This window comes from Rhinolophus hipposideros (assembly GCF_964194185.1).
Source record: "Rhinolophus hipposideros genome assembly, chromosome: 21".
Taxonomy (NCBI): domain Eukaryota; kingdom Metazoa; phylum Chordata; class Mammalia; order Chiroptera; family Rhinolophidae; genus Rhinolophus; species Rhinolophus hipposideros.
In genome coordinates this window covers 21,213,753-21,241,148 of record NC_138067.1, presented here as the reverse complement: position 1 = coordinate 21,241,148, position 27,396 = coordinate 21,213,753, and the positions used below count along the sequence as shown (strand labels likewise).

At 47.8% G+C, this 27,396-nt stretch overlaps 1 protein-coding gene across 1 annotated transcript; it reads left to right on the top strand.

Annotated features, from left to right (window-relative positions):
* Positions 1 to 768: 768 nt before the first annotated feature.
* Positions 769 to 27,396, top strand: CALB2 (calbindin 2). Its single transcript, XM_081032490.1, has 11 exons — positions 769 to 936; positions 11,482 to 11,558; positions 14,047 to 14,136; positions 16,943 to 17,023; positions 21,293 to 21,349; positions 21,895 to 21,972; positions 22,467 to 22,522; positions 22,863 to 22,902; positions 23,161 to 23,214; positions 24,019 to 24,090; positions 26,700 to 27,396. Exons 1-11 carry the CDS (start codon positions 843 to 845, stop codon positions 26,814 to 26,816), a joined length of 816 nt encoding a protein of 271 aa, XP_080888616.1. The 5' UTR covers positions 769 to 842; the 3' UTR covers positions 26,817 to 27,396.

The window sequence follows — 27,396 nt, the reverse complement described above, 5'->3', positions numbered from 1 at the left end:
GGACAAATGTGTACACGCCTCCGGGAGCTCTCAGGGTGCGGCAGGTACCAGGGAGTGGAGGGAGGCACCCCAGGGAGGGAAAAAAACAAGACCCGGGGGACAGTGGGAGCCCCTCTTCCACTCCCAATCAGGACGCTCCCTAGGGGGCGCCGATTCCAGCCACCCCACATTCTCCACCATCCCCCGCCCTAAGTAAAGCCTTGAGAACACTTGCCTTCTCCCCAAGACTGGGCCCCATTAAGGGGCCATGAGAGCATGGAAAAGGCTGGGTTCAAATTCTAGCTTGGCCACTTATTTGCTGGACAACTCATTTAGTCATTTGAAGTCTCAAATCCGCATATGAAAAAGTGGTCCCTGGTCTTCCTGCTGTGGAAGGGTCAGACGAGAGGAGGCATGAGACAGACCTAGTGAACTCCGTGGTCCAGGTGCTAAATACTTGTCAAACATTATTACCATTAATGGTGTTGCTGTTACTACTGTTGTCATTATTGCTGCTGTTACCAATAATATGTGATAGCTCCACTCCAGATGGTCAGGAAGAGGGAAGGCAAGAGGAGCTTCTTTCCCCTTTGCACCTAAGAACCTCTGTTTCCCTAGCCCGGCGCTGAGGCTCTCAGCTCACACTTGCGCCCACCCCACCGCGAACCCGGGCAGAGCCCCTGAGCGGCCGCCGCCCCTCTGCGCCCCAGGCGGATTCTCTGAGCGCGCGCGCCCCCTGCTGGCGATCGGGCACCGGAGCAGCCTCCGGACTGTATATAAAGGCCGCGTGGCGCGCAAGACCTGGCCGAGTGTGGAGTGCGCAGGCAGAGCTCTTGCTGCCTGAGGTCTCCGAACCGCTTACCATGGCTGGCCCGCAGCAGCAGCCCCCTTACCTGCACCTGGCCGAGCTGACGGCGTCCCAGTTCCTGGAGATCTGGAAGCACTTTGATGCAGACGGTCAGTAAAGCTCCCAACTTCTGTGCCCATTGGACCCTAGGGGACCTGCGGTCGAAGGGATGAGGGAATTGCTGATGCGGGCAGGTATACATTTGCCCCATGGGGGTGGGTGTTCTGGCTGCAGAGCTAGTTGATGTCGGGTTGTGAATTTGGGAAACAGCCGGCTGCTTTGGTGACAACTGTCAGTAACTTTTCTTCCCTGACATAAATGACAGAGAGCCCACCGGCTTTTGCAGCCTCATTCTGGGCAAGTTGCAGTTTGCCCAGAGAGAAGGCTGGGCTAGCAAAGCTTCCCATGAGTGCCCCCTGCCATCTTATCTTCCCGCCTTTCTCTTCAAGGTAACGTCCTGCCTTCAGCTGCTGCAGCCACAGGTCTCAGAAGCCCACTCATTTCTTTCCTCAAGTTCCCCTTTTATTGAATACCAGGTTAGCCCTGTCACCGTCCTGGGGGGCTGGTGGGGCAAGCTGAGGGATCCTGAAGGGAAACCTTTGGCCTCCCCAGCCCTATTAGCAAGGAACAGGAGCAGAGACTGGCATTGGGGCCCTGAACACCCCCTGGGCTTCTTCTGCCCATTTTTCCATCCCCCACATGCATGTGGTCCCACCCACAGCAACAGTGGATATGACGGGGGCAGAGCTGGGGTCTAGCCTGACATATTCCCTCATGGTGATAATCCTGCGTGCTTTTGGTGACTCCATATCCGGGTGGGGGAAGAGGCACAACTTTAAATGCCTCAGTAACCAAACCTTCTGCTCTGTGTGGTCTTGGCATTGACTCACCCAAAAAGTGAGACCTGAACTAAACGACCTTTGGAGGTGACTTCCAGCACTGAGATTCCAAGGGTCTATGATGGTCTGACTCAGGCATAAAGGGAGGCCCCCCACCTCCCCTTAAAGGCTTATGATCTTGCTAGAGACTTTCTCCACCACTCAAAAAAATAAATAAATAATAACTGATCTGATTTCCTTCTCTGAGGTCCTGGCTCGGGTGGGCATCCAAAATGTTCCAGCATCTCAGACCCCTGGCAGGGTGGTGGCCCAGGGTGTTTATCCTGGGATTGAGATGGGCAGGTATGGGAACCAAAGGGAGAACCAGGTGGTGGCTCGCTCGATTCATCCCCTTTCCCTCTTCACCTCAGCGGGGCTAAACAGCTAAACAGAGGTCTTCTGCCCAAAGTGCTGTGGAGAGGCAGGAGTTAATATCTGGGGCCATGAATGAGTGAAGTTTTGTTCCCTTGGAGCCAACTGAGGAACCTGGGGGTTGGGGTGGGAGTGCAGAGGACTGGGCATGTGATACATGGGTTAGGACCGTGATCTGCCTATGAATTACTGAAGGAGGTGGGTAGATGGTTAAATCTGTAAAATGGGGCTAAGGAGGGGTTGTACATCCAATCCCTGACTGGTGCCATAAAACTCCCTTGGTGGAAAGGGCTCTAACAAGCTTGCAGCCTCTTAGTATTCCAGATGACAAGCACATTCCCTAAGGACGCTCCTGCCAGTTTATCTGCACCAGAGACTTGCCTGATTCAAGGAAAGTTACCAAGTGGCCAAGGTTATACCTCCGGCCTCCTGCCAGATGAGTCAGCTATAAACAGAGGACTCCACAGTTCTCCTTTCCCCCTGTCCTCATGGGGACGACCAATAGTGCTTTCCATAATCATGCAAATCCTTACATTTATCTGAGACTTTGTACTTTTCAAAACCCAATCTTGCACCTTCTTGAGTTCCGCACAGTGAGCCTGCTGGGCAGATCGTGATTCTCCTTGTGACTTCTGTGAGGTTGTGTACTGCGAGGTACTGGAGGGGCTGGTGACTGGCCAGCGCCTGTCCCCCCATTCTGCTTTGTGGACACCTGCTTTCACTCCCAATTGCCCAGAGAACAGCTCCTGACTCCACCTCAAAAGTGATGGGCAGTTCCTTTAACCCCAGAAAGGGGTCCTTGGCCCGGCTGGAGGATAGCGAAACTAGAACTAGATTCAAGGGTCTTTAATGACCCCCAAAGCCATTGTACCTGTGGTTCCCTCCTGCTCCAAAGTAAACGGGGAGCTAAACGCTTGCTGCTTGTACACCAGGCATTCCATTGCCTTCTATGATCAGTGCCTCAGGACAGTCCCAAGGAGGGCTCATGGACCTCACGGAGCAGGAAGGCAAAAAGCATTAAAGCCCCAGAGGTGGAACAGAGGTGACTTAGGAAAACAAGGATACAGGCAAATTGGAATTCCAGTAAAGGAGCCAGAATTCGGCTGAGGGCCGCCTGCTCTGTGCCTTCCCTCCCTGTCTTCTCTCAAACATCAGAGCCTGCTGGGGAGCTCATCACGTCCCCCCGCGAGGCACTCCCTGCCTTCGTTTGGCCTCCCTCTCACTAACTCTGGCTTCTGTTTTTGTCTCGGGGTTTCTTCTCTGAGTCCCCCCGGGAGCACTCCCCTTTGCAGCTCGCCAGGTCCCTCCCTGCTGTGAGCTTGCTGGAGCCCAATTAGTCACAGCCCCAGGAGAGACAGCCACTGCCCCACCCCCTGGACCCCACAGTAAGCAGAGACCAGGAGATGCTGGATGCTGAGGAGTGGGGCAAGGGTTCTGACCGTCACTCAGTTCATTCCTAACTAGGAGAAAGAGTCATTACCCTGGTGACTGATCAGAGATTCAACATTATCATTAGCCTTTCGGTAGCGAAAGGAACAGGTGTTTGGAGAGGGGAAAACCGGGGTTTAAAGAGGCAGAGTTCTTTCACAAAATCTCACAGCAAAGAGTATATAAGGGGACTCAGGGGTCCTGTCTCCTAGTCCCCTGTGTCACCCCCAGACTCTTCCTCAGCAGTCAGCCAAGGTCACGCACTTGGGAGGCCAAGGTAGGGAAGACAGCAGCCAAGCAGGCACTGTGACCTGCAAGAGTGACCCTTAGGTGGCCTTCCATGTCTGCGTCCACTGTATTGTTGTTTCCTGATTACTTCATCAGGAACTTTCTCACTCTGCAAGAGCCAGGCGGCTTAGGGGTGCCCAGCTCAGAGTTCACACCGGCCCTCGGTTCTGACCACACAGGCCATCAGGCTCCTATTCTGCTGACGACCAGTAGGAGGTCTGTGAGGAGCTAAGTGGTGGCCTTGGCTTTGCCCTTTAGAAGCAATGGAAAGCACATGGGTAAGATGGGTTCTCTCCCAAAAGCCAGAAGACATTCCTAGGATCAAGTAGAAATCCCACTCATTCTAAGAATCTATCCTACGCAGATACACTCGCACATGTGCAAAAAGTTGTTTGAACCAGGGGCTCTCTTACCAAGTTCTTTGGAATACTGAAAATTTGGGAGAAAATGTGCTTCACTAGGGCACAGAAAGATGAATCACGCTAATCCTCACTGTGGAATGTTACCCAACCAATGAGAATGAGGTGGAGCTTTGATACTGACATGGAAAAATGTCCAAGATGTATTATGAAGGTTTGAAAAATTGTAGAACACTATTGTAGTATGTATGAGACCATTTTTCATTATTAATGAAACATGCATGCTAGAAAATATTTGAAAGAATATAAGATAACAATAGTGGTTCTCTCTGCAGCATGGATGAAGTAAAATTAAAAGGCATTTTCTTTTATTTTCTAAGTTAATTTCTATAGTGCTTGAAAATTTTACAAGAGCATGTGTTTCTTGTGTAATCAGCAAAACAAACAAGATGTACAAGAAAATAATTTTATGGATACCTCCCTGTCACCCCAAAAGAAATATATGTTATATGTGCATATCTCCAGGTGTGCCCAGAATCTGCCCAGACTCTGTTAGGCAGTTGTCTGCCTCCAGATGGCCTTGGTGACACAGGGGGCTCTCCAAACCTCTCACAGGGACTACGTCTTGTTCCTTATTTGTGTGGGCCCCAACAGCTTTGAAAATTAGTGACAGGTAGGAGGACCACAAGGGGCTTAGGAAAGCCTAGCCCTGTCTTCCTTCTTCTCTCCTCCTATACTCAGTGGTAAGAACAGAACCATCCTCCAAACCCACTCACCATGGAGGACACTTCTAGACCCAGAGTGCCAGGCAAGCTTCCCCCACAGCACCAGTCAACGTGAAGTCCGCGTCTCTCGTCGGGGAGAGGAGCGAAGCTAAACAACAGCGCCTCTCAGAGGTGGAGCGAGGCCTAGGCAGCTTACATTGGAATATTAGACGAAGGCTCTTGGAACACCAAAAAGGAAGACATGCCCAAACAGGGTTACAAAATACCTGATATATATTAAGTATTTACACAAGTACTACAGATGTTTACAATGCAATATAACTGTGCTATTCATAAGAAAATTCTAGGATTTATAAAAATGATTGCTTCTTGGCGCATTAAAGTCAGAGGGTTCTGGTTCAGGAAGCCAAGGTCAAAGTTATGTGAGGGATGCTTTCTTTTACCCCCGTTAGGGTGTCTCTGTGGGGCCTGTGTCTCATTGAGGCATGGTGTCAGGATTTGGGGCTCTCTGGGGTAGGCCCTAGGAATAAACACCCTAACCCCACCTCCGCTTCTACCCCACGACTCCCACTTGTTTCACTAACAGCGCCCTTTGGTGTGGAGCAAACACGGCGTGTCAGCCCGGAGCTGGATGCCCTGTTCCGATCCCACGCCCCAGCGCCCTGCCTCTTTGTGATGGAGGGTGATTGCGCCAGCCTGGGGGAAGCAGCTGTGTCTGAGAAGAGCTGGGGCTCCCCAAGGAGGCAGCCATGGGGACGCATTTTCACAAACAAGATGCTTCAGCATGCCTGGACAGGGCAGCCACAAGCCCAGCAATCCAATCCCTGCTGGCTCACCTTGGTCATTCTCCTCTGGGCTTCAGTGGTTTCACTAGCTGAGCCCTTGGGGGAGATTTCTAGGGCCAAGGAGACCCCTTGGGGAAACCTCGTCCAGTTCTCAGGGGCCAGAATAGAGCAGGCGTGAGGCTCTTCAAGAGCAGTGCAGTCAGTGCTTCTCCGGTGCAGCCTGGCGCCTCTCCTGGCCCATTGCATCATGTGCCCGCCTTGGCCCAGCCCATCCCATCTGGGACCTCTGGCTTCAGCTCTCCCCTCCTCTCTTGCCCAATCTGCCCCATCCTTCTGGCCTCGCCCACGCCTGGGAATCAACCCAGCATTAGGCTGCCAGCTGTCCACAGGTTCAGGAGACTCAGCCCAGCTCCAGAGCCACTGTTCCAGAAGCAGCACAGCCCAGAAACACAGATTAAAAGTCAAGTGTCTAAACATCCATCCAGTAGCTGTTCGCACTCATCTCCCAGGAGCCCCTGGGAGAAGTGTGTGTGTGTGTGTGTCTGACAAAGAGATAAACCAAGACAAATACAGCAATGGACAGAGGTCATCCCTGGGATGAATAGAAGGAAACAAGGCTTTTAGCAGTGACTAGATCTTCTTTCCCCTCAACTCCTCCCCTCTAACAATGGGGTCGATAATGCCATCTGCTTACCTGGCAGAGTCCTGCAGACCAGACGGGGCAGGGAGTGGAAAGCTCTTTGTAAATGGTACACACCATGCAAAGTAATATGAATGTGGGGGCACAGCCTGAGAAAGCCAATCTCCGGCCTTCAAGGATGGTATCTGAGTGCTCCAGAGGAAGCTCAGGCTGGAGGGCAGAGGGCTATTTGCCTTTCCATAAACGGGAACTCCGGACAGACAGCCAAGTGGCGTGGCCTCTTGTGGAGCGTAGCGAGGAAGTCTGAAACTGCCTAACTCCCCACCTTGATTTTCTCTTAACTATGCGTCACAGAGTAACCGAGACAGGTGAACACCAACGCAGCATCTAGGCCAGTGGCTCTCAAACCTGAGCCTGCAGGAAGGCTTGTTAAAACACAGATTTCTAGCCCTCACTCCCAAAGATTCTGATTCAGTAGGTCTGGGAGTGGGACCTGGATATTTGCATTTTTAACAAGCTCCCAGGTGATGCTGACACTCTCAGGCCCCAGACCACACTTTGAGTAGCACTTTGACCACACTTTGAGACCACACTTTGAGTAGACCCTCAAGACAATCAAGGTGAGGCACTTCTCAATATGAGACCCAGGTCTACAATCTCGGGGCTCAGGTCAGTCCCCCCACCTCAACCTCAAATGTAAAGCCAAAGGCACCATCTTTCTACAAAGACACTAACATTTAAAAGCAGTGTTTCTCAGGGCGGCCGGTTGGTTCAGTTGGTTAGAACACAGGGCTCATGACACCAAGGCCGCCGGTTCGATTCCCTCATGGGCCAGTGAACTGCGCCCTTCACAACTAGATTGAAAACAATGACTTGGAGCTGATGGGTCCTGGAAAAACACTGTTCCCCAATTAACTTGGAGCTGATGGGTCCTGGAAAAACACTGTTCCCCAATAAAATTTTTTTTAAAAAAAGCAGTGGTTCTCAAACGTAAAAGTTTACATTCCTGCGTTGTTAAAATACAGATTCTGGTTCAGTGGGGCCGGTGTGGAGCCTAGGATTCTGCATATCTAACAAGCTCCCAGGTAATTCCAATGCTACTGTTCCACAGACCACACTTTGAACAGCTGTTCAAAGTGACCACACTTTGAACAGCAAGCCCTTACATTCTAGACCTACTAACTCAGAATCTCCATTTTAACACAATTCCCCAGGTAACTCTTGCACACCTTAAAATCTGAGACACACTGCTCTAAAAACAGTTCTTAACCCTGACTGCTCATTAGAATCAACTGGAGGGCTTGAAGCATGCCCACGAGAAGTCCCCATCCCGTCAATTAAATCAGAAGCTCTGGGGACGGGGCCCAGGCAGATGGTTCTAATACACAGCCAGGGCTGAGAACCAGTACTCTAAAGATAGCAGTCATGCTGGAATTCTTTGGGCCAAAGGGTTTATAGCCATGGATTGGTTCAAAAGACCTTAGAAGCAGAATATTAAAATGATGCTTTCCATTTAGTGAGATTTTACATTTTCCAGAATGCTTTTGCAACATTACCTTATATGGCTCTCACAATAGCTCTGTAAAGTGAAAAGAGCATAGTTATACCCATTTTAGAGATCAAGAAATCGAGGTTCAAAGAGATTGACTTGCTCAATGTCACATGGACAGTCACTGAGCTGGTGGTAGAATTACATCTTTTACTCAGGTTCCTCTGTCCTGTTCAATTCTTAGAAAATCTGTACACACAAGTCTCAGTGAGAAACAAGTAGGCCTCTTTTCACCGTGGGGCAGAGCATCCTTTGGTCAAAGTTTTCCAAGTGTCCATGGTCAAATTAATTGTAAAGAAGTGTTGTCTCACTTTAAATTTGGAGGAACTGAGGCACAGTGGTGGTGAAGAATGATAGCAAGAGTAGAATAAGGAAGGAGACAGGGTCCCTGGCTCTCACTCAGCCCCCTCTCCCTAAGGTTCACAGAATAGATCTTATATGGGGTTAGGAGTGATGGTTGCCACGGTAATAATCACATCCATATCCATACCCGTCCACATGAGATTTGCTTGGTGGTCAGTCACCCCACCCCTCCATAAGAGGGTCACAGAGAAAGCAAACCACTTGCCCAGTGTTGAAGTCTTCTTCGTAGCCCAGCCTCAGATAATAGGTGCCTCCTGGATGATGGATGGGATTGCGCTGAGGGAGGCCAAAGTAGCGAAGGCCTTTTGTCCCCCTCTCTGGGCCCTGCAGCTCCTGCCTGCCAATCTAATCTCTGCTCCTCTGCCTTCAGCTGGTAGATTCACCTGGTTCTCGTCTGGCTGCCTCACCACAATAGACCATTAAATGCTCTTGGAAAATAGGCCCATGTCAAAAACTTGGCTAAAGCCCCCTGAGCTCCCGGCACAACGTGGAACTGTTGTTCAGTTCAAAGAACAAAGGCTTGTTGAACTGAACCACATTTCTGCCCTTTTTTGGGGGTACACAGAGAGAGATGGTGGGGGAATTCCTAGCTTGGCAAGAGGTGCTCCCCCAGCTTCCGGGAATCTCCTGCCGGCTGGATTCAGGGAGGCAGCTCTTTCTCCAGTGGCACTATCCCAGCTCCTGGCCCCTCTTCTTGCCTCCGATTTCACTCCTCCCTTTCTCCTCCCTCTGCCCAGTCGCTGGGGCTTCTCAGCGAGAATTTCCCAGCCCACCCTGTCCAAGTAGCCCTGGCAGTCATTTCATCTGCCTCCTAAAACACTCAAGAAACAGACACACACTGAAGCGCTCACCTGTCTGCCCAGCCCTGACTCGGCTGCCTCTGCTTCATCCAACCCCAGCGCAAGCTCACAGTGCAAGCTCCGAGGCTGCCTCTCCAATCCCAGCCTCAGGCTTCCGGAAGCTGCACCTGGACCCACAGTTTATCTCAGCTTTCTGCCTAAGAAATGGGAGAATAGCCTGATCACTGCAGGGAGTGACCAGGAAGAGAAAAAGTAGTCCTTCCTCCAACTCAAGAGTTACCATCAACTAGACGACTTCCTTCTTGCCTAGAAAGCCCCTCCGCCATCCCCTCCCTCCCCGCCCCAACGCCTGCTGGCCTCACTATTAGGCACACACTCAATGAAATTCCAACTCTCCCAAGAAGCTTTGCAGAACATCGTGGAAGAAAGATGACCACACTATCCTGGGGTGAGGGAAAGGGAACTCAAGTTTCCGCCCCAAGTACAATCACATCTTTTCCCTGCAGACAAAAATGCATAATTGATCTCACGTGATTCTTACCGTACAGTAGTTATCGTGGCGTCTTCTCCACTAGAGGGCCTTCTAAGGAAATTTATTCTCAGGGGCGATGGGGGAAAGACTGGAAAGAATACACACGTCCCCCCTCCACCCTTACCCCCTCACCCCGCCCCTTCCAGTCCCCACTAAGGCCAGGACAATACTCCTTTTTTATTTTCTTTGTTTAGCTTGTAATTCCGTTTGCCCCTGAAGCAAGTTAGCTGCCATTCCCCTTTCTTCTTCAAGTTGAATTTTATATATGTGAACCTTGCTCAATTCTTTAGATCAGATTTGGAACTTGACTTTAGGCCAGTGGTTTCCAAACCTTGCTGTGCATGAAAATCACCTAGGGAGCTTTAAAAAAAAAAAAAATCATGCTACTTAGTTCACACCGCAAACCAATTACATCAGAATGTCTGGGGATAGGAGCCAGATATCTATATTTTTGAAAGATCCCAGGAGATTCCATTTGCGGAAGGTAGCCTGGAGAGCACCGCTTTAGGCCTGTCTGATTTCCCACCCAACAAATGCTTCCTCCCCATCACAGCAGAGACCGATGACCTTGGCCCTGGACTCAGCCACCCTGCTCTCTAAGTCATCTGGGTTCAAGAGTTGAGAACCTAAAGGACTTCTCACTACTTATGTGGTCTTGTAAGTCAGGCGTTGACCTTGGGACGTGGTCCTGAAAACCGCTTTTCACCCAGATTCATTCTTATCTTATATGCAGGTTCTGGTCATTGAACTCAAACAATAGCAACATTTACGGTTCACTCATAATGGGTTAAGTGATGGGATTTACATCCAAAATCCCATTTAATTAAAATAACCCAGAGAGGTTAAATAACTTTCCCAAAGTCATACAGCCGGTAAGTACAGCAGAACAGAGTTTGAATCTGTGTCCTAAAACCTCAGAGGCCTTTTCTTCATTGCTGTGCCATGGGTGGTCTCCCCTATGTTTTGTCCCTGTGACCTACTCTCTCCAGTGTCCCCATTTCATAGTGCAAATGCCCTGCTTTTCTCTTTCTACTCTTTCCTTCTTTATAAGTTTCCTGGAACTATTGTAACAAAGTACCGTGAACTGGTTGGCTTAAAGCAACAGAAATTCTCTCAGTTCTGGAGCCTCGAAGTCCAAAATCAAGGTGTTGGCAGGATTGGTTTCAGGCTCTGAGTAGCAATGTGTTCCATGTGTTTCTCTTAGCTTCTAGTGGCTGCAAGCAATTCACGTGCTCCTTAGCATGCAGGCATCTCACTCCAATTTCTGCCTGTCTTCACGTGGTCTTCCTCCCTGTGTGTCTCTGTGTCTTCACATGGCCTTCTTATAAGGACACCAGTCATTGGATTTATGCCCCTCCCCCAATCTAGTATAACCTCATCTTAACTAATTATATCTGCAAAGACCCTATTTCCAAAGAAAATCACATTCTGAGGTTCCAGGTGTACATGGATTTGAGGGGTTCACACTTCAACTCAGTGTACCCTCCAATCCCAGAGACCCAAGTTCTGCCTCTGACCTCATTCACACTGGTGACCAGGGCCGACCACCTGCTGACAAACCTGGATGCTGATGATGATCTGTGGTCCCTGTCAGCTCTCAAGCTCCTGCAGCTTGCCTAGCAGCTTACAGACAGCTACCAGCTCCTGCTCACTGCTGCTGGCCTGGCCCGGATGCTGCTCCCTCCCAGTGTTCTCTGACTGCTGCATGTATCCCCTAAAGACGCGTGGCATTAACCTTCCATCTCTATGGTGGCAAATGCCCTGAGGGCAGGACACACATCCTAACAGTCCAGAGCTGGCCTAGACACCTGTTTGTTGGCCAGTGAGGATAAGTTCTCTGAAGCCCCCAACTTTCCCATCGCACCCACCCTCTGTCAGTCTCACTACTTAGCTCTGAGGTTCATTGCTTTTTTCCCTTTCTTTGCTATCTTTGCAGGAAATGGTTATATTGAAGGTAAAGAACTAGAAAACTTCTTCCAAGAGCTGGAGAAGGCAAGAAAAGGCTCTGGCATGGTAAGCCCAGCCCTCTCTCCCATTGAGGGGAATTCTTGTCAACCTGACTATGGCTTTGAGCATTGTCTGTCCCAGATTAAGCATCCCATCAGCAGGCCTGACAGTTCTGATCTTGACCCTTAGACTTTTTATTTGTAAGGTTTTTTAAAAATTGGAATACTCCCTAAAAAGAGTACCTGACCTCAATATCGTTCGGTGACTGGGATTGAGGGGTGGTTCATGAATGGACACCTAGGGAAGAGTCCACAGCTTATCCAAGATACTCAGAGGGGTCGTGACTCAAGATTGGAGGCCTAGAGGGTTTCAAGTGCTCTTATTCTAGACGGAGTTTCTCAGCCTCACACTGTTGACATTTGGGGCTGCATAGTCCTTTGTGGTGGGGGGCTGTCCTGTGCATTGTAGGATGATTAGCAGCATCCCTGGCTTCTCCCCAGGAGATGCCAGTAGCGTCCCTTCCAAGTTATGATAATCAAAATTGTCTCCAGACATTGCCAAATGCCCTAGTGGGGGGTGCAGAATCATTCCCACGAGAGAACCTGTCCTAGACCAACAAAGGCTGGCATCCTCAGCAAGGACCTAGAGGAAAATGGAGGATTACAACAAACCAGCATCTTCACCAGTGGTGCTGGCGGGCTTCATGTGTGGAGGTGTCCCACCACCCTTCTTAGCTTGCCTGAAGTGACTCTAAATCATGTCCCAGCCCCTTAACAAGAGGGATGTTGTTTCCCCTGGTGCCAACCTGGCACTATGAAGTATTGTCTTTCCCACCTGGGACAGATGCATCCTTTCTAAAGCCTTTTAGATGAGCGTCTGAAATACTGAAAAGATAAGGTCATTGAAGCTAGTCTGTTGTGATTTCCATGCCTGATTCTCAAATATATGGAGTCAGGCCCACTTGCCCCCCAAGCTCTCAAGGGTCCTTTAGAGGTCTTTGTACCCTTCCCTGCTGTGTGTCTGTTGGCCAATTCACTGCTTATTAACAAGTCTTCATGGAGCAGTTTGGGAGATGAGTCACAAACACACCATTGAGCTCCTGGTTCAAAGCTCGGCAGAGAGCCCAGTGAGGAGGAGATCCAAGCAATGGGCTTAAGTGATGGAGGTGACTCATAGGTTTATCAGCAGTTCCCCCATCACTCACATTACTAGGATCACAGAAAACACAGGCTTCACAACTGATTCTGGGGTAGTGGGGTAGGTCGAGGAATATGTTTTCATGAAGTGCTTCAAATCTGAAATCCTCAGTCATTGCCTTCCTCAAATGGCATCAGAGGTGGTTTTCAAATATGTCAAGTACAATCCCATCTAATATCATCCCAGACTGGGTCTCAGAGCAGCTGTAATATGATAAGAAAGAATATTGGCCTTGGAAGCAGGAGCCATGAGTTCAAATTCTGGCAATACTAACTGGTGACCTCGGGAGAAGTCACTTCATCTCAGCCTCCATTTGTGTGTGGAATGGACAGGCTACTCGCCTCATGGGGACTGTTGTAAAAATTAAATTGGATGACCACATTTGTGATAAGGGCTTAGGATCATCCCACGCACATGTAAATGTAAAGCAATAAATATTAATAAACAAATAAATATTGGCAAATTGAAACCAGTTCCAAAGGTGAAAAGCAATAGAAGGAATCCAGGCAAGACTCTAAGAATTGGTAGAATTCTCCAGGGCCCAATCCTACGAAGCCTACAACCCTCCCCAAAGTCCTCAGATAAGTGGAGAAGAGGCATCCCAAGTAGATTCATTATTGATTAGGGATGAGGAAGAGCTCATTGATGCAAATAATTAGTCAGCAACACCCCAAACTAAGAGAAGGTTTGAGAACTTCAAGAGTGCTTTACATTAGGTAGGTAACCATGAGCTAAAGGAATTTGTGAAGTTCTTTGCCTTTCTAGTAGTCGTAGTAATCTAAGGAACTATTTAAATTACCCCTCAGCTATATGAAGACTTTCTCCTCACATTCCTCCTAGCATAAAATCAGGGGGAAAAATATTGTGGAATTGCTAGTTAATCTTTGAAGAAGAAAATGAGCAAAGTACCTTGCTCTGATAGAGTGCTTAGAACCTATTGGGGGCCACTGGATTAAGTTGGGTTTTATTAGAAGCTGCCTCAGTAAAATGTTGGGGCCTCAGTTCTCACATCTGAGAGATCGGAGTAAGTCCTTGTCCTTCTGATAAGGATTGTGGTTTACTCCATCTCAGAGGCAGAGGGGCATGTTTAATTACCTGGCACAGAACATGCCCACGTGTGCTATTCCCCCTTGAAAATGATGTGGCTAAGCCTCAAAGAAAAGACCACTGGATCTGGAAGCATCCTGTAAAGAAAAAGGGTGCAGCCCTGATTACTAAGGGCGTTGGTTCAACCTGGTTCCATGCCTGCAGATTTTGGGCACAAAATGATTCCCACCATTGTTGCACCAAAAAGGTGAGAGATCCATGGTTCGCGTGGGACCTAGCAGCAAAATCAGTCCCCTTGGTCTTTCCACAGGTGTCAAAGAGTGACAACTTTGGGGAGAAGATGAAGGAGTTCATGCAGAAGTATGACAAGAACTCGGATGGGAAAATCGAGATGGCAGAGGTGAGTCCTATTGTCCCGGCTAAGAGCTACATGGGAAAGGACATCGTCACCTGGGCCTCTCCCATGCACAAGCATCTATCAAGGGATCTAAATGAGATGGTGGTCTTAAAGTACCCCCATCCCATCCCCAGCACTTAGGATGACCAAGGAGAACAGAGGGGCCTTTTTCTGTGTCCCACAAGGAAAGAGGAAGCAACAAACATTGGCCTAAGACAGGGATAAAGACCTTAAATGTTCTCAGGGTCCAACAGGTATTGTGAATGTGTGATGAGTCCAGCTCAAGATAGAAGGGAGGGTGAAAACTGGGGGACAGGAGAGTTCATGCTCTACCTAAAAGGCATCCAAAGGCAAAATTTTTAAAAAGGCAAAATTTGTATAATATATATCATATATAGCATGTATAATTTATATACATATGTATTATATATACTACATATACACATTCATATATGAGTAGATATATATTATTAAAAGATTAATTGAGGCATATTAAAAATTTTAAGACTGAACAAATATTTATTGGAATTAGGCAGTGCCAAACAGGAAATGGTTAGGAATACGCCACCAACAGGAGCTAAAGGAAAGAGTTATACAGAAAAGGCAGAAACAAAGCAAGGAAATTACCTGACTGGCTATCACTGAAGTGGTTGCATTATTTGGGAAAGCCTAGTTGGCTGTTTGTTTAGGTTCTGGTTTGCTTACATGGGCTACTAAGGCATTAAGGCCGCCTCAGTCTAATGGCTTTCTTGTTTAATTAATTTAACAATTTATAAACACACACATACACTCATACACACAGGTACATATGCTTGTGTATTCAGGCCCAGCCAAACACTTCTGGCAATCTGTTTGCCAACCTGTGGTCAAGGAGTCAAGGATGATGATATTGGCACATGAATGAGGGCGTAGCTCCTCCCCAGGGTGATTGGTTGGGATGCTGCCTTAGGTCAGTGGCCTAGAAGCACAGACCAAGACAAAGATTTGAGTGGATGGGCTTATTGAGAGAGGACTCTCAAGAGAAGGGAAGAGAGGGCAGCATGAAAAGGTGAGGAAGGAGCTAAGCAAAAGGCATGATCTCAGCAGGAGCCTAGTCTTGACCTGATCTCATGAGGAGCTCTGGAGCAGGGGTGTCCAGACTGTGGCCCGCCGCGGGCCAACTGTGGCCCTCAATCCATTTTTTATTGGCCCGCAGCAAATTCCAAAAATATATTTGTTTACTTAAATAAACCAGGTGAGGCAATACGTACTTCACCTCGAGTGAGTGGCCCGGCTGTTTGTGTATTTTACCACATATGGCCCTTGGTGAAAAACGTTGAAAAAAGTTTGGACACCCCTGCTCTGGAGTGTGGATTGTGCTATAGAGTTGGCCCCACTTTGAGGCAAGGGGTGGAGTGATCATTTAGTCATGGGATGCAGGCTGCCCCCTCCAAGCAGTGGTAGGGTGGGGAGAGTGGCTGGGGCAGCTCGCGTTTGGAGGAGGGCAGTTCTCCTGCAGGGGACAGCTATGAGCCATTAGCAGTTATCCTTTGCAGCCTCTGAGTGATGGCCCACCCGCCTAGTTAAAGGGGATCCGGGAAAGGCAGCAAAAGAATCCACTATAGATGGCTAAACTGCAAGTCTCAGAACACCCAGACTCAAATGGACTTAAACCAGGGGTCAACAAACTTTTCCTGTAAAGATCCAGACTGTGGCAAATGTCGAAGAGTTTTCAGGCCATACAGTCTCTGTTAGCACTCTTCAACTCTGCCACTGTGGCACAAAAGCAATATGTAAATGAATGGGCATGTCCATGTTTCAATACAAGTTCATTTACAGAAACAGGCATTGGGCTAGATTTGGCTCATGGGCCATAGTTTACCAACTCCTGGCTTAAACTATGAGAGGCTCCTAACGAGAAAGGCCATGGTAGGGTTGACTCCAGGTAAAGGAGGCCAGTGTCCAGCCCTGCTTCTCTGCAGTTCTCTCGGTTCTGTTCTCTGACTCCAAAATGCCTTCATCCTGAGGCTAATAGCAAGCTGGCTGCAGCAGTTCCAGGCATCAAATCCAGATTTAACCATGTCCAGATGCAGAAAGAGCTCATCTTATTGGGTCCCTGGTAAGATCAAGGAAGCCTTTCCCAGGAGTACCCTCAGCAGATTCCCCTCACATTTCATTGGTCAGGACTAGGTCACATGCCTACCTATAAGCCAATCACTGGCAAGGAATAAGATTAGCACACTTAGCTTAGACTACTCAGGATTTGCCTGTGACCAAGGATGCTGGGAGTAGGTGGGAGGAAAGGCCAGTTGGGTGGGCAACCAACAGTGTTTGCTGCACAAGAGTGCTTGCATTTTTTAAAAGTCGGATTTGTTGAAGTATAATTTACATATGATAAAGTGCCTTGATTTGAAGTGTAAAGCTCCATGAGTGTAGACAGTTGTACACAGCCATATAATCACCACCACAATCAAGATATGGTGTTTCTATCACCCCCAAAAGGTTCCTTGGCTGGTGCTAGCAACGGCCAAAAACAGTTGGCATTTTTTAGGATGTTCTATATATGGAATGATCTATTAAGTATTCTTTGATGTCTGGGTACTTGGGACCAGTTTCTGTCCCTCCAGCTGCTCATAAGGTTTGGGGTGACAAAGATGCACTTCTCAGAACATCCTTCTTCCCCTTTAAAGGGCTGTGCTCAGGAGGGAAGCAAAATGCGACTCCCACGTTGCCTCCCCACTGGCCGTTTTCCATCCCTCCTACAGGAAAGTCTGCTCTGCTTCCTGGCAGCGCCCTGCGTAATGTTACTGTTGCTCTCTGATCCCTACAGCTGGCGCAGATCCTGCCAACTGAGGAGAACTTCCTTTTGTGCTTTCGGCAGCACGTGGGTTCCAGCGCTGAGTTCATGGAGGTGAGGCCAAGGTGCTGCCTTTCTCTCGTGTTCAGAGCCAGGCCCACCCAAAAGCCTGGAATGGTCCCTGGGAGACACTAACCCCCTTAGAGCTCAGCGACTCAAATCGTGGTCCATGGCCCAGCAGCATTATGATCACCGTCACATGGGTGCTTGTTGGAAATGCAGAGTCCCTGACCCACTGAATCGGAATCTACATTTTTAACAAGATCCCCAGGTGATGTGTGTGTACATTAAAGTATGGGGAATAGGGTAGGAAGCAAGCCTGGGTCAAGTACATTTGGGAAATGCTGTGTATACACTAGCTCCCCTGTGTGGATGTAGACATTTGCATATTACTGACTCCAAGAAATCCTGCAGTAAGGAGACCTGTTTTCCTTGATTTGGCTCCAGAATTTCTTCTTGTTCAATACCATTAGTGTCCTTCAAGCTCAGAGTTCCAAGGAGCATGCTTGGGAAAGATAGATTATGTACCGTCCTAGAGCTGGAAAAGCCCAATGAAAATTCCAGTTTCCAGTATCTTCCAGGTTTGATCTTTGTGGTCAGGGCTTCGGTGTCCCCCTTTTAAACGAGCATTGCCATATTTGCAATAGAAATTCTTTGAAATCACGTGAAAGAGGACATCCAAACTCAAGTATCTTTTGAGTAATATTCAACCAATAGATTGAACCATGTGAAATTGCTGATATTTAACCACTTTTGATTTATAAAAATTGGAAATTCCATACAGTTCAACCAAATATATTACTAATCCTGATGGCCAGCAAACTACCAATTATTTCTTGCTCTCTACTGCACCTTAGTGATTCAATGTGTGTGTCCATCAGAGTGAAATTCAACCCGTACCCTACACACACTGCCTGCTCTGATAAATAATGACTGGCCTATAATTTGACTCAACTTGTCATTCATCTTGTTAAATCCATTTCCAGCCACCAGTAAGCTCCTCTCTGTGAGTTACTGTCTAAAACAGAGTGAAGAGCTAACCTGAAACCCACGGGGCAGTGAGTTCGCCACTGATGGATAGAAAGTTGATTAGAAATAACCTATTCTCAGAGCGGAAGAGTCATTTTTTAAGTGGCAGCTTGCCCGAGTATCAGATAAGGATTTAGTTTTATGGTGCTCTTTAAAGGATTTTCTCCAGTTTTTTCAAGATGGCAAAATTCTATGAACTGGTAATTGACATTGTGGATTCTGTTCTTCCTCTTACCTGTCTAGGATGAAAATTCTGCATATACTTAAAAATTGTCAGTAGTGCTTTTGTGAGAGTCCGTTTTTCTGACTATAGAAAAGGGAGCATTAGGACCAACTGCTCCTTTCCTAGGGAAACAGCCAAAGATGCCCTCTATTCCACCTCTGATCTGGAAAATGGGGGTGATGATAGCTTGCAGGGGACAGAGATGCTTAAAGAGGAGAAAAAAAACCACTTCTCTCTCTCCCCTGCTTCTACACCCCCAAAAAATTAGCAGTTTCTGTGTAGTTGACATGATTCCATATTCTTACCTGCCTTTCTCCTTTAATCACCAGTATCACTGCTGAACCAATAACCCCCCCTCCAAGTTTCCTGGGACCCCACCATCCTACAGTACCATCCCCTCCTGGGTTTGTCCATTTGTTCCATTTTTGTCAGCTGGAAACATGAAATGGTTCCTCGGTAACCCTGAAAGGCTTGTGCTATCAGAGAGCTCCCATCCCACTGCTCAGCACAACATTTTAATTTCTAATTTTAGTGACACCTCAGGATTTCTTTGAGATTGCACAAAGCCCAGGTCTCTTGAACTCTTTTCCTTGAACAGGAAGAGAATAATGACCCACTGATGAATGAGCACAATATGCTGAAAGGGAAAAGAAATGAGCGTGGGAGCGTGGAGGTGGGGGCAGTCCAAAGAGGGAGGGGGAGAGGGCAAGAGGGAGGGAGGTAAAACCTGCTGGGATGGTCTTGCTCCCAAAAGTGGCCAGATGCTTTGCTCTGTGTGAGGACTGGGGTCTCTTCAGGTTATCCTTCTTTTAGGCAATTTCGGGGGTGTCTGCCTTTTTTCCCACTCAACACTCAACCTAGGTGAACTAAATTCTAGTGCACTAAAAGCATGCAGGTGGTTAGTGAAGTCATATTTGAAAACCTGCACAAATTTCTTAGTATGTTCTCAAGGGCAGGCTTTCTGGGCATGAGAAGGAATATTTTGATGGAAGTTTTTCCCCAGAGAAAATATGTTCCCCTAATCAAATACCATCTACCCAAGTTGTCTGTAGTATAAGCCCACCCTTTTGGTTGGCACTTGCTTATGTCTCATAACTTTTTAAAAAATCAGGATCAAATTTCTTGAGCCATGACTATACCATGAGAATTACACAGCCTTGTTTCCTGGTATGGAAGGAAGATCCTAAAATATCTATAAACTCTCACACTATTGACAATAAATAGGGGGCATGATCTTCAGAAGAGGGGGAGGCAGGAGATCAAATTTGGAAGAAGAATTAGTGCTTGCTGACTCTCAGAAAATGAAGTGTTGCTGGCGTCCAGGTGTGTAGTTTGGAGCTGAGGGAGAAAGGAAGAAAAATCAAAGAAAGAAAACTTGAAAGAAAATCTAAGAAATATGATGAGGCACAAAAATAGACCAAAGATTTGCAAAACAGGGTTCTCTGGGTCTTTCTGTCACAGATACAGTCAGCCCCTCCCCAGCATGGTATTCCCTCCTCTCCACTAGATGGCTTGCTTAAAAGATTAGGGTTTCAGGACAGTTGTATACAGGACCATATTTTCTCAGGACCATGTATTAGTTATCTATTGCTGAGTAACAAATAAGCCCCAAAATTTAGCAGCTTAAGGCAATAAACATTTACTTTCTGTTTCTGTGGTTGAGAATTTTTGGAACAGTTTGGCCAAGTGGTTCTGGCTCAGAGTCTTTCATGAGATTGAGATCAAGATGTCAGCTAGGCTATGGTTATCTGAAGGCTTGACTGGAGCTGGAAGATACACTACCAAGATGGTGTACTCACATGGCTATTGGCAAGAGCCCTCAGTTCCTCACTATATGGGATTTTCTATAAGGCTGCTTGAGTGTTCTTACAACATGGCAGCTGGCTTCCTCCAAGGTGATCCAAGAAAGAGAACAAGAAGGAAGCCTCATGCCTTTATGGCTTAGTCTTGGAAGACATACACTGTCATATCTACCATATTCTATTCATTAGAACTGGGTCACTAAGTCCAGCCCACATTCAAGGAGAGGGGAATTAGCCTCTACCTTTAGAAGGAAAGTGAAGAATGTGTGGACATTTTAAAACCACTACAACTATATTTCCTTGTTTCTCTGGTGTGAGTCTGCTCCTGCTCAGATGGCCAGGACAGAGATGACGAAGGTGTTTATATCCATGTCACCTGCAGAAGCTCAATTTCTTTTTGATTCCCCAGATGTTATGGTCAGCAGGAAGTGTCCTGGTTCCTCACAGGGACCCAACATGTGCACCAAATAATTGGGACTCAGATCAGAGTCCAGAACCAGTATGAGACAGGATCCAGGGATAGACCAAACATCCAGACCTAGGTCACATGCCTTCCTCTGATGGTGGGGTCAATTCCTCTTGAACCATATGGACTGAGCATGGGAGAGGAGTGAGTTCCTTAAAAATAAATAAATGAGGAAAGAAGGAAAGAGAAAAAAAAGGAGACACTTTTTTTCATCAAGGTGAAGGAGTGACCTTGGGATAGTCAAAACGAACTGATTATACTACTAATTCTGTTCCGCCTTCAGACATGGCTGCCATATACATCATGATAGAGAGATAGAGGAGGGAGAACAGCAAAGAGTAACCAAACCCTGTTTCTGCCCCTTCTAAGAAGCTTCTTACCCTTGCCCCCAGCCTGCACCCAGAGAATGAGAAGCTTCCAAAGCAGTAAAAGGACACTCTATAAAAACTCACAGCAAAAACCAGTTCTGCCATATCCTAGTGGCAGCCCTGGTAGAAGCTGCTAACCTTGGAAACTGCAATCCTGGTTACAGGACGATCCAAAAAGAGACCCAGATATGCAGCGAAGTAGAGCGGGGAGATCTTGTCCCAGCAGCTTCCTTCCTTTGCTATGTGACCTTGGCCAAGACACTCGCCCTCATTTCTTCATCTGAGACGTGGAAGGCCCTGGACCATCTCCACATCCCCATCCCATTGTAATATTCTTAAATAGCAAGACCTGCCTGGTCCATTAAAGGGAAAAGGAGGGAGGAGGCTTACAGATGTCAGTAGGTCTTTGCAAATAGGTTGGCATTCCCATTGCAGGCTTGGCGGAAGTATGACACAGACAGAAGTGGCTACATTGAAGCCAATGAGCTCAAGGTAGGATGGACCTTGGGGAGGGCTTGCAGAATGGGATTGGGATCAGAGTGGTGGTGGGTTTGAAGGACCTGGGGAGGGAGGAGACATTGGGTGAGGATCATGGGTTTTGGTCAGTTTAGGAAGACTCAAGACTCAGGGCTGGCTCAGGGCAGCTGTGTGAAATCGGTAAGATGGAGCTGTGGGGCCACAGAATTCAACCAAACCATACTCCTCGACCCACAGTGCCCAGGACATGCATCCTTGAGGCAATCCAGGCAGATTGGCCATCTGGCTGTATCCCATGTTCCTCTGGAACCAGTGATCCCCAAGGCACTGCTTAGCCCTGTGTCCTGGGCTCTCTGAGGAGCCACAGCCAGTTTCTACCGCCTTTCCTATTGGGTGAGATAGAACCAGGAGCCACCTCCAGGTCTTCAAGGTCATTTCAAAAGCGTGAAGGGGTGAGGGAACCATGAGGGATGTGAACCATCTAACTGGCATGAACAACTGAGTGAGTGAGGGACTGACTGATTGAGTTAGGAGCTCTGAAGAGTCCTTTTGTATTCCAGGGATTCCTGTCTGACCTGCTGAAGAAGGCCAACCGGCCGTATGATGAACCCAAGCTCCAAGAGTATACCCAAACCATAGTGAGTGGGCAGACGTGTCCCTCCCTCCCCAGGGGCATGGGACTTGGGCCCCAAGCCAGTGGGATTCTGGTGTGCAGGGTCTTTTGTTGGCTGAATCTTCAGGCCCAGGTGAAATGACTTCTAGCGGCAGATGGCAAGAGGGATACTAGGTCATGGCCCCCCACAACCTCTCTCTGAGGTACTCACTGAGACCAGGAGCATCTGTTTCCATGACAACCTCTGGCAGTACCGGGAGAGGATAAACTGGGAGATGGAGGACCTTTGGTGTGGGCCTGCTGTCCTCTGTGGCCTTCTCTCTGGGGAGAGGAGAGAGAAGCCGTGGCTGAGTCCCTCCCCAGTGACCAGTTTAGACTATGCTGGTCCCTGGCCTCCAGGTGACCTCAGAAGAGGCACGATGCTCTTCCTCCCTCTCCAGTAGAAGGGGATGGCAGGCAAGGTCCCACATGAGACAAGATCAAAGCAAATAACCCAAGACCTCTTTCTGTTCCCAACAGCTACGGATGTTTGACTTGAATGGGGATGGCAAATTGGGCCTCTCGGAGATGTCTCGGTATGTGCCTGTCCTCACCCCCAGTGTCCCTTTTAACAAGACCCCTACAGATCATCCCTGTGCTACCATCCGTGTCTCTAAGATCCACCAGCAGAAAAGGGCACACAAAGCTCAAAACAAAGCTAGACAGAACCATGAAGGTCAGCACCTCAACGTGTTGGTCTCCCTATTTGTAGAACTTTCCACTAAGTCCAGATTATTAAGTGCTCAGAGATTGTTTCCATAACTACAGACTCTGTTTCTACAACCCCCCCACCCTGCCCTGCCACCCTGCCCCCACCCCAAGAAAGTTGTTCTTTCTTCTGCTCTCCTAATCTCTGCTCTAACATTTTCTTTCCAGACTCTTGCCTGTACAGGAAAACTTCCTGCTTAAATTTCAGGTAAAAGAGCTACTATGATTTTCTTGGCTTCCTCCTTCCTCTACATCCCTGTGATCTTCACACTTCCATCCTCTTGTTCCCTAATCCAGCGTGAGCACGTGTGCATGCATACACACATACGTGCACATACATGCACACACACGCCCACACACGTACGCAAACACATGCATGCTCACATGCATGCTCACATGCATACACACATACGCACACAGCTTTTGCTTTTCTCTTTACTACCTTGTAATATCTTGGTCCTTCCAGGGCATGAAGCTGACCTCAGAGGAGTTCAACGCCATCTTCACATTTTATGACAAGGTAAGAGGGAGGACAGTGTGGAATGGAAAAGCCCCATCAGAGGAGGCCCTGGCCAGAAATGCTGCACCTTGTCCCTTGGAATAGACGAGCTGTCAGGGCAGCTTGGGCCATGTGGTTTCTTCCTGTCCCTTTCGATTCCCTGGAGCATCTTCTGCTGTGTGAGAAGATAAGTGCCATTGCGATCCGTGGTTCTTCTGGTTCCTTCAAAGCACAAGAGAGAAAAGTTCATGGAAGAGGGTTATGCTCAAAGCTAGGGTGTGATTAGGTTGTTGGGGGCCCTTGGAGGAGATGCTCAGTTCTGCTCCCCTGGTGCCAGGTCATTACTCGGCTCTAGAGCTAGTTGTTTTTCTAGGAAGTTGGGAGTGAGACGGTACCACCCATCACCCTTCCCTTAGCTGCCTCCTGCCCATGTGACTCCAGTGGTCTTCCTTATCACCAAAGGGTTGGTGGTAAACTTCAGATAGCCTCTGTGTTCATCCTGACATTTTATTATGGGACAGGACACTCAGGGAGTTAGCTAAATGGTTCCTGGACCTCACTTACATTTTCAATGCAAATGAAAAACACCAGAATGGAAAGCTACCAAAAATTTGCTCTAAACGGTCCCATTCCTGAGTTGACTGGTAAAGTCAGAAGTGACGTGTTATTTTGGTACCGCATGGTCTGAACACCTCCTTTTGCACAGAGCGAAGGGAAGGTTAGACTCTGAGGCTTCCCTGGAATGGGTGAGGGTAAGCAAGAAGCAAAGTCAGGGGTCATGGGGTTTATTCTAGAGCTCTGTGCTGACTCACTGTACCCCACTAGGATGGAAGTGGCTACATTGACGAGAATGAGCTGGATGCCCTCCTGAAGGATCTGTATGAGAAAAACAAGAAGGTGAGCAACTGAGCCCAGAGGCCCAGGGTAATGGAGTGGGGGCTTCTGAGGAAGGGTGCAAAGGAACGCCATGGAGTACACTTTGCTCCCCTCTGATCAGCTATATAACAAGACAATAACAGTTGATAGGTCGTTGTTTTGTTTTTTTGTTTCTGGTTGATTGATTGGTTTATGTTCCTTTTTTTATTTAATTGTGGTAAAATACAAATAACACAGTTTACCATCTTAATCATATTTAAGTGTACACTACCAAACACACTTAGAGTGTTGTGCAACCATCACCACCATCCGTCTCCAGAACTTTCAGTTTGCAGAACTGAACCTCGGTACCCATTAAACAACAACTCCCCGTGCCTCTCTTCCCCCCAGTCCTTGGCCGCCACTATTCTACTTTTTATCTCTATAAACTTGACAACTTTAGCTACCTCATCTAAGTGGGATTGTACAGTAGTTGTCTTTTTGTGACTGGTTTATTTCATTTAGCAAAATATCCTCAAGGTTCATCCATGATGTAGCATGTGTCAGAATCTCCTTCCTTTTTAAGGCTGAATAATTTTCCACTCTATGGCAACACTCATACACATTTTGTTTATCCATCCATCCATCGATGGACATCTGGGTTGTTTCCACCTGTTGGCTGTTGTAAATGGTGCTATGACAAGGCAAGGGCGGTTTCGACAGGCCCAGCTCATGGAAGTGTCAGCCATATTGCCAATAAAAAAGACTTTTTTACACAAGGAGAGATTTTTGGAGAGCAGGGCCCAATGGGAGGTGACAGTATTCTGAATCGATTAACTGAAGACTCTGGAGCTGGGCAAGAGGCTAAAAAGAGCCATGGAAGCATTTGTTCCCCTAGAAGAAAAGGCAAAGAACTGAACTCCTTTACTTTGCCTGGTTTGTTTCCTCTTGGACAGACCCCAGGAGTCCCTCTGTGGGCTTAGCTCTGTGTCCTGGATGGGAAGGGGTCAGGTGACGCAGGAACCAGGAGGCGAGCCTTTGCAGCACCCCTCTTCACCTCCTGGAAAATGTCTTCCTCTGAGCAAATGGTTTTGCAGTTTTAATGAACGTTCTAATATCTTGCATTGTCTAACTGCCTTGGTTGCCAGGCAAGAGCTAAATGTACTACTCAATTTCAGGGGGGGAAATTCATTGCAGCCTCTGAGTCTGTCTGTCTTTCTGGATTGCTTTCCAACATCTTTATCTTTATCCTGAAATATCATTTTTCATTTCTTTCATCCTAAATTTATTTTTTTTCTTTATTACCTACAATTGCTTTTTGAAAGAGGCAGAAATAAATTATAAGCAAATACTTCCTAGGAAGAAGAAAGTACTCACTAAGTGTTTGAACATGGCAAAATTTTTCCTGGCCCCAAATTCTAGGAGAAAATTATTTATGCACCCTTATGTGCCCAAGGAAAGTTGGGCATCATAATGGAAAATACTTTTAACTGTAATTGTATTAATGAGGCATAATTACTCTCCATGTGGCTTTGCCTTATGCCCATGGTTGATCGACCCTGAAGGTATGCATTAATTCTCTGGAGTGACCAGAATTTCCTGGTCATCACCTGGCTAGTCTCTTTGATTTTCTTTGATTACCACCAAAGAAAACTCATATAGCTGCACAGGTTCACTCCAGATGTGGAAACAAACACACCAAAAAATCAGGTGCTGAAGGATAGAAAACAAGGATATTAATAGTTGTTTACCTGGGAGCCTTCCACCTGTAGCCAGCTTTGATCCGGCACCTGGGGATCGAGAGAATGAATCTGTGGAAACAGAGAGCTGCATGAGCACCTGAGTTGGGAAGGGAAAGTTTATTTTCGGTGAACCAACATGGCAGATGCACGTTCCATTTTGATGGTACATGGACTGTGATCTGATTTCTGAGCAGAATAATGTTGGAGGTTCCCGAGTGATAGGCTGATGGGAACAAACTTCAGTATTTGTTAGCACTCCTAAGGCCATTGCAACTCACTAAAATCCTCCCCATCTTCCAGCAAAACTTCTAGACAAAAAAACCAGTGAAGTCGGCTGGTGAGCTTTGCTGCTGGAGGAGACAGGAGTTAGAAATCCTTGTTTAAATCGCTGAAGAGTGTAGAGTGGTCCAGGGGCCTGGAGACAAGACCATGGAGCATCCTTGGCCTTCTTTTTCTCTACCTGCAGGAACCCAAATTGAGTAAATGGAAGCCTAATGAGGTATAGAAACTTCTAGAAATTCTGCATAGATAATGGCTATCATCACAATAGCTCCCATTTGGGGAGTACAGGCTCTGGGTCAGCTAAGTGTTGTTTGCATTCATTCCTTCATCTAATCATCATAACACCTTGGTAAGGCAGGCACTATTAGTGTACCCATTTTACAGATGAGGCAGCTGAGACTCAGAGAGGTTGAATACTTTCCCCAAAGCAATAAAGCCCGTATGTGAAAGAGAGTTTTAACCCAGGGCTTTCTGGCTCCAAAGCGCGTGCTTACATCCCTCTAAGCCACTTGCACTTGTATGGGATAAGAGAAAGGTTCCAGCTGTGGGTTTGTAAATGAGTAGGTGGGCCGGTTCGATTGGGGTCATCCACTGAGTCTGCTCTTACCCTCTCCCTGTGTCTCCTAGGAAATGAATATCCAAGAGCTCACCAACTACAAAAAGAGTGTCATGTCCTTGGCTGAAGCGGGGAAGCTCTACCGCAAGGACCTGGAGATTGTCCTCTGCAGCGAGCCCCCCATGTAAAGGGGGGCAGCTTCTCCACTTCCCCCCAGCCCTGCCCCTGCTGCCCTGACACTTCTCCCCAGACCTGGAGATTATGAGCACTCCTCTCCCCACCCCTGCAAACTACACACCCTCGCCTGCAGACCAGGAAAGGAGAAATGGAGGATGGGCTGCTGACCGGCCTCCTGGGCCCCCCCCTCACCCAACCCTGACCTGACTGGGCATATCACTCTGCCTGCACTGGGGCACCGACCGACCACATGGAAGATGGGCAGGGCACGGGTGGAGTTTCCCTGATTCTCTTCGCTGTGATGCATGAGCTCATTTGCTGTATGATTTAGGCTTCTATGTCCAACAGAGTGGCCCTCTCGCTCCCCTCGGCCTCTCCCCCATGCCTCCCCCACCCCAAACTTCCATGTTCCATCTGCCACCTTGCTAACGGTATAGCTGTCTTCTCAGAGCTCCTGTTTGTGGAGGGCGCTTGCCCTTTCTTGTCCTCTTGACTCAGCGTGTTCCTTTTCTCTTTGGGTTTCTTGTCTTCTTGTTTACCAAAGAACCGTTTACAGACAATAAAGTGGAGACGTTCTGCTGGGGAAGCTCA

Excerpts from the sequence above, each read along its gene's own strand:
- CALB2 (XM_081032490.1), top strand. The coding sequence starts at position 843 with ATGGCTGGCCCGCAGCAGCAGCCCCCTTACCTGCACCTGGCCGAGCTG. Across the intron at positions 14,137-16,942 it reads GGAAAATCGAGATGGCAGAG|CTGGCGCAGATCCTGCCAAC; the intron begins GTGAGTCCTATT and ends TGATCCCTACAG. Across the intron at positions 24,091-26,699 it reads TGTATGAGAAAAACAAGAAG|GAAATGAATATCCAAGAGCT; the intron begins GTGAGCAACTGA and ends TGTGTCTCCTAG.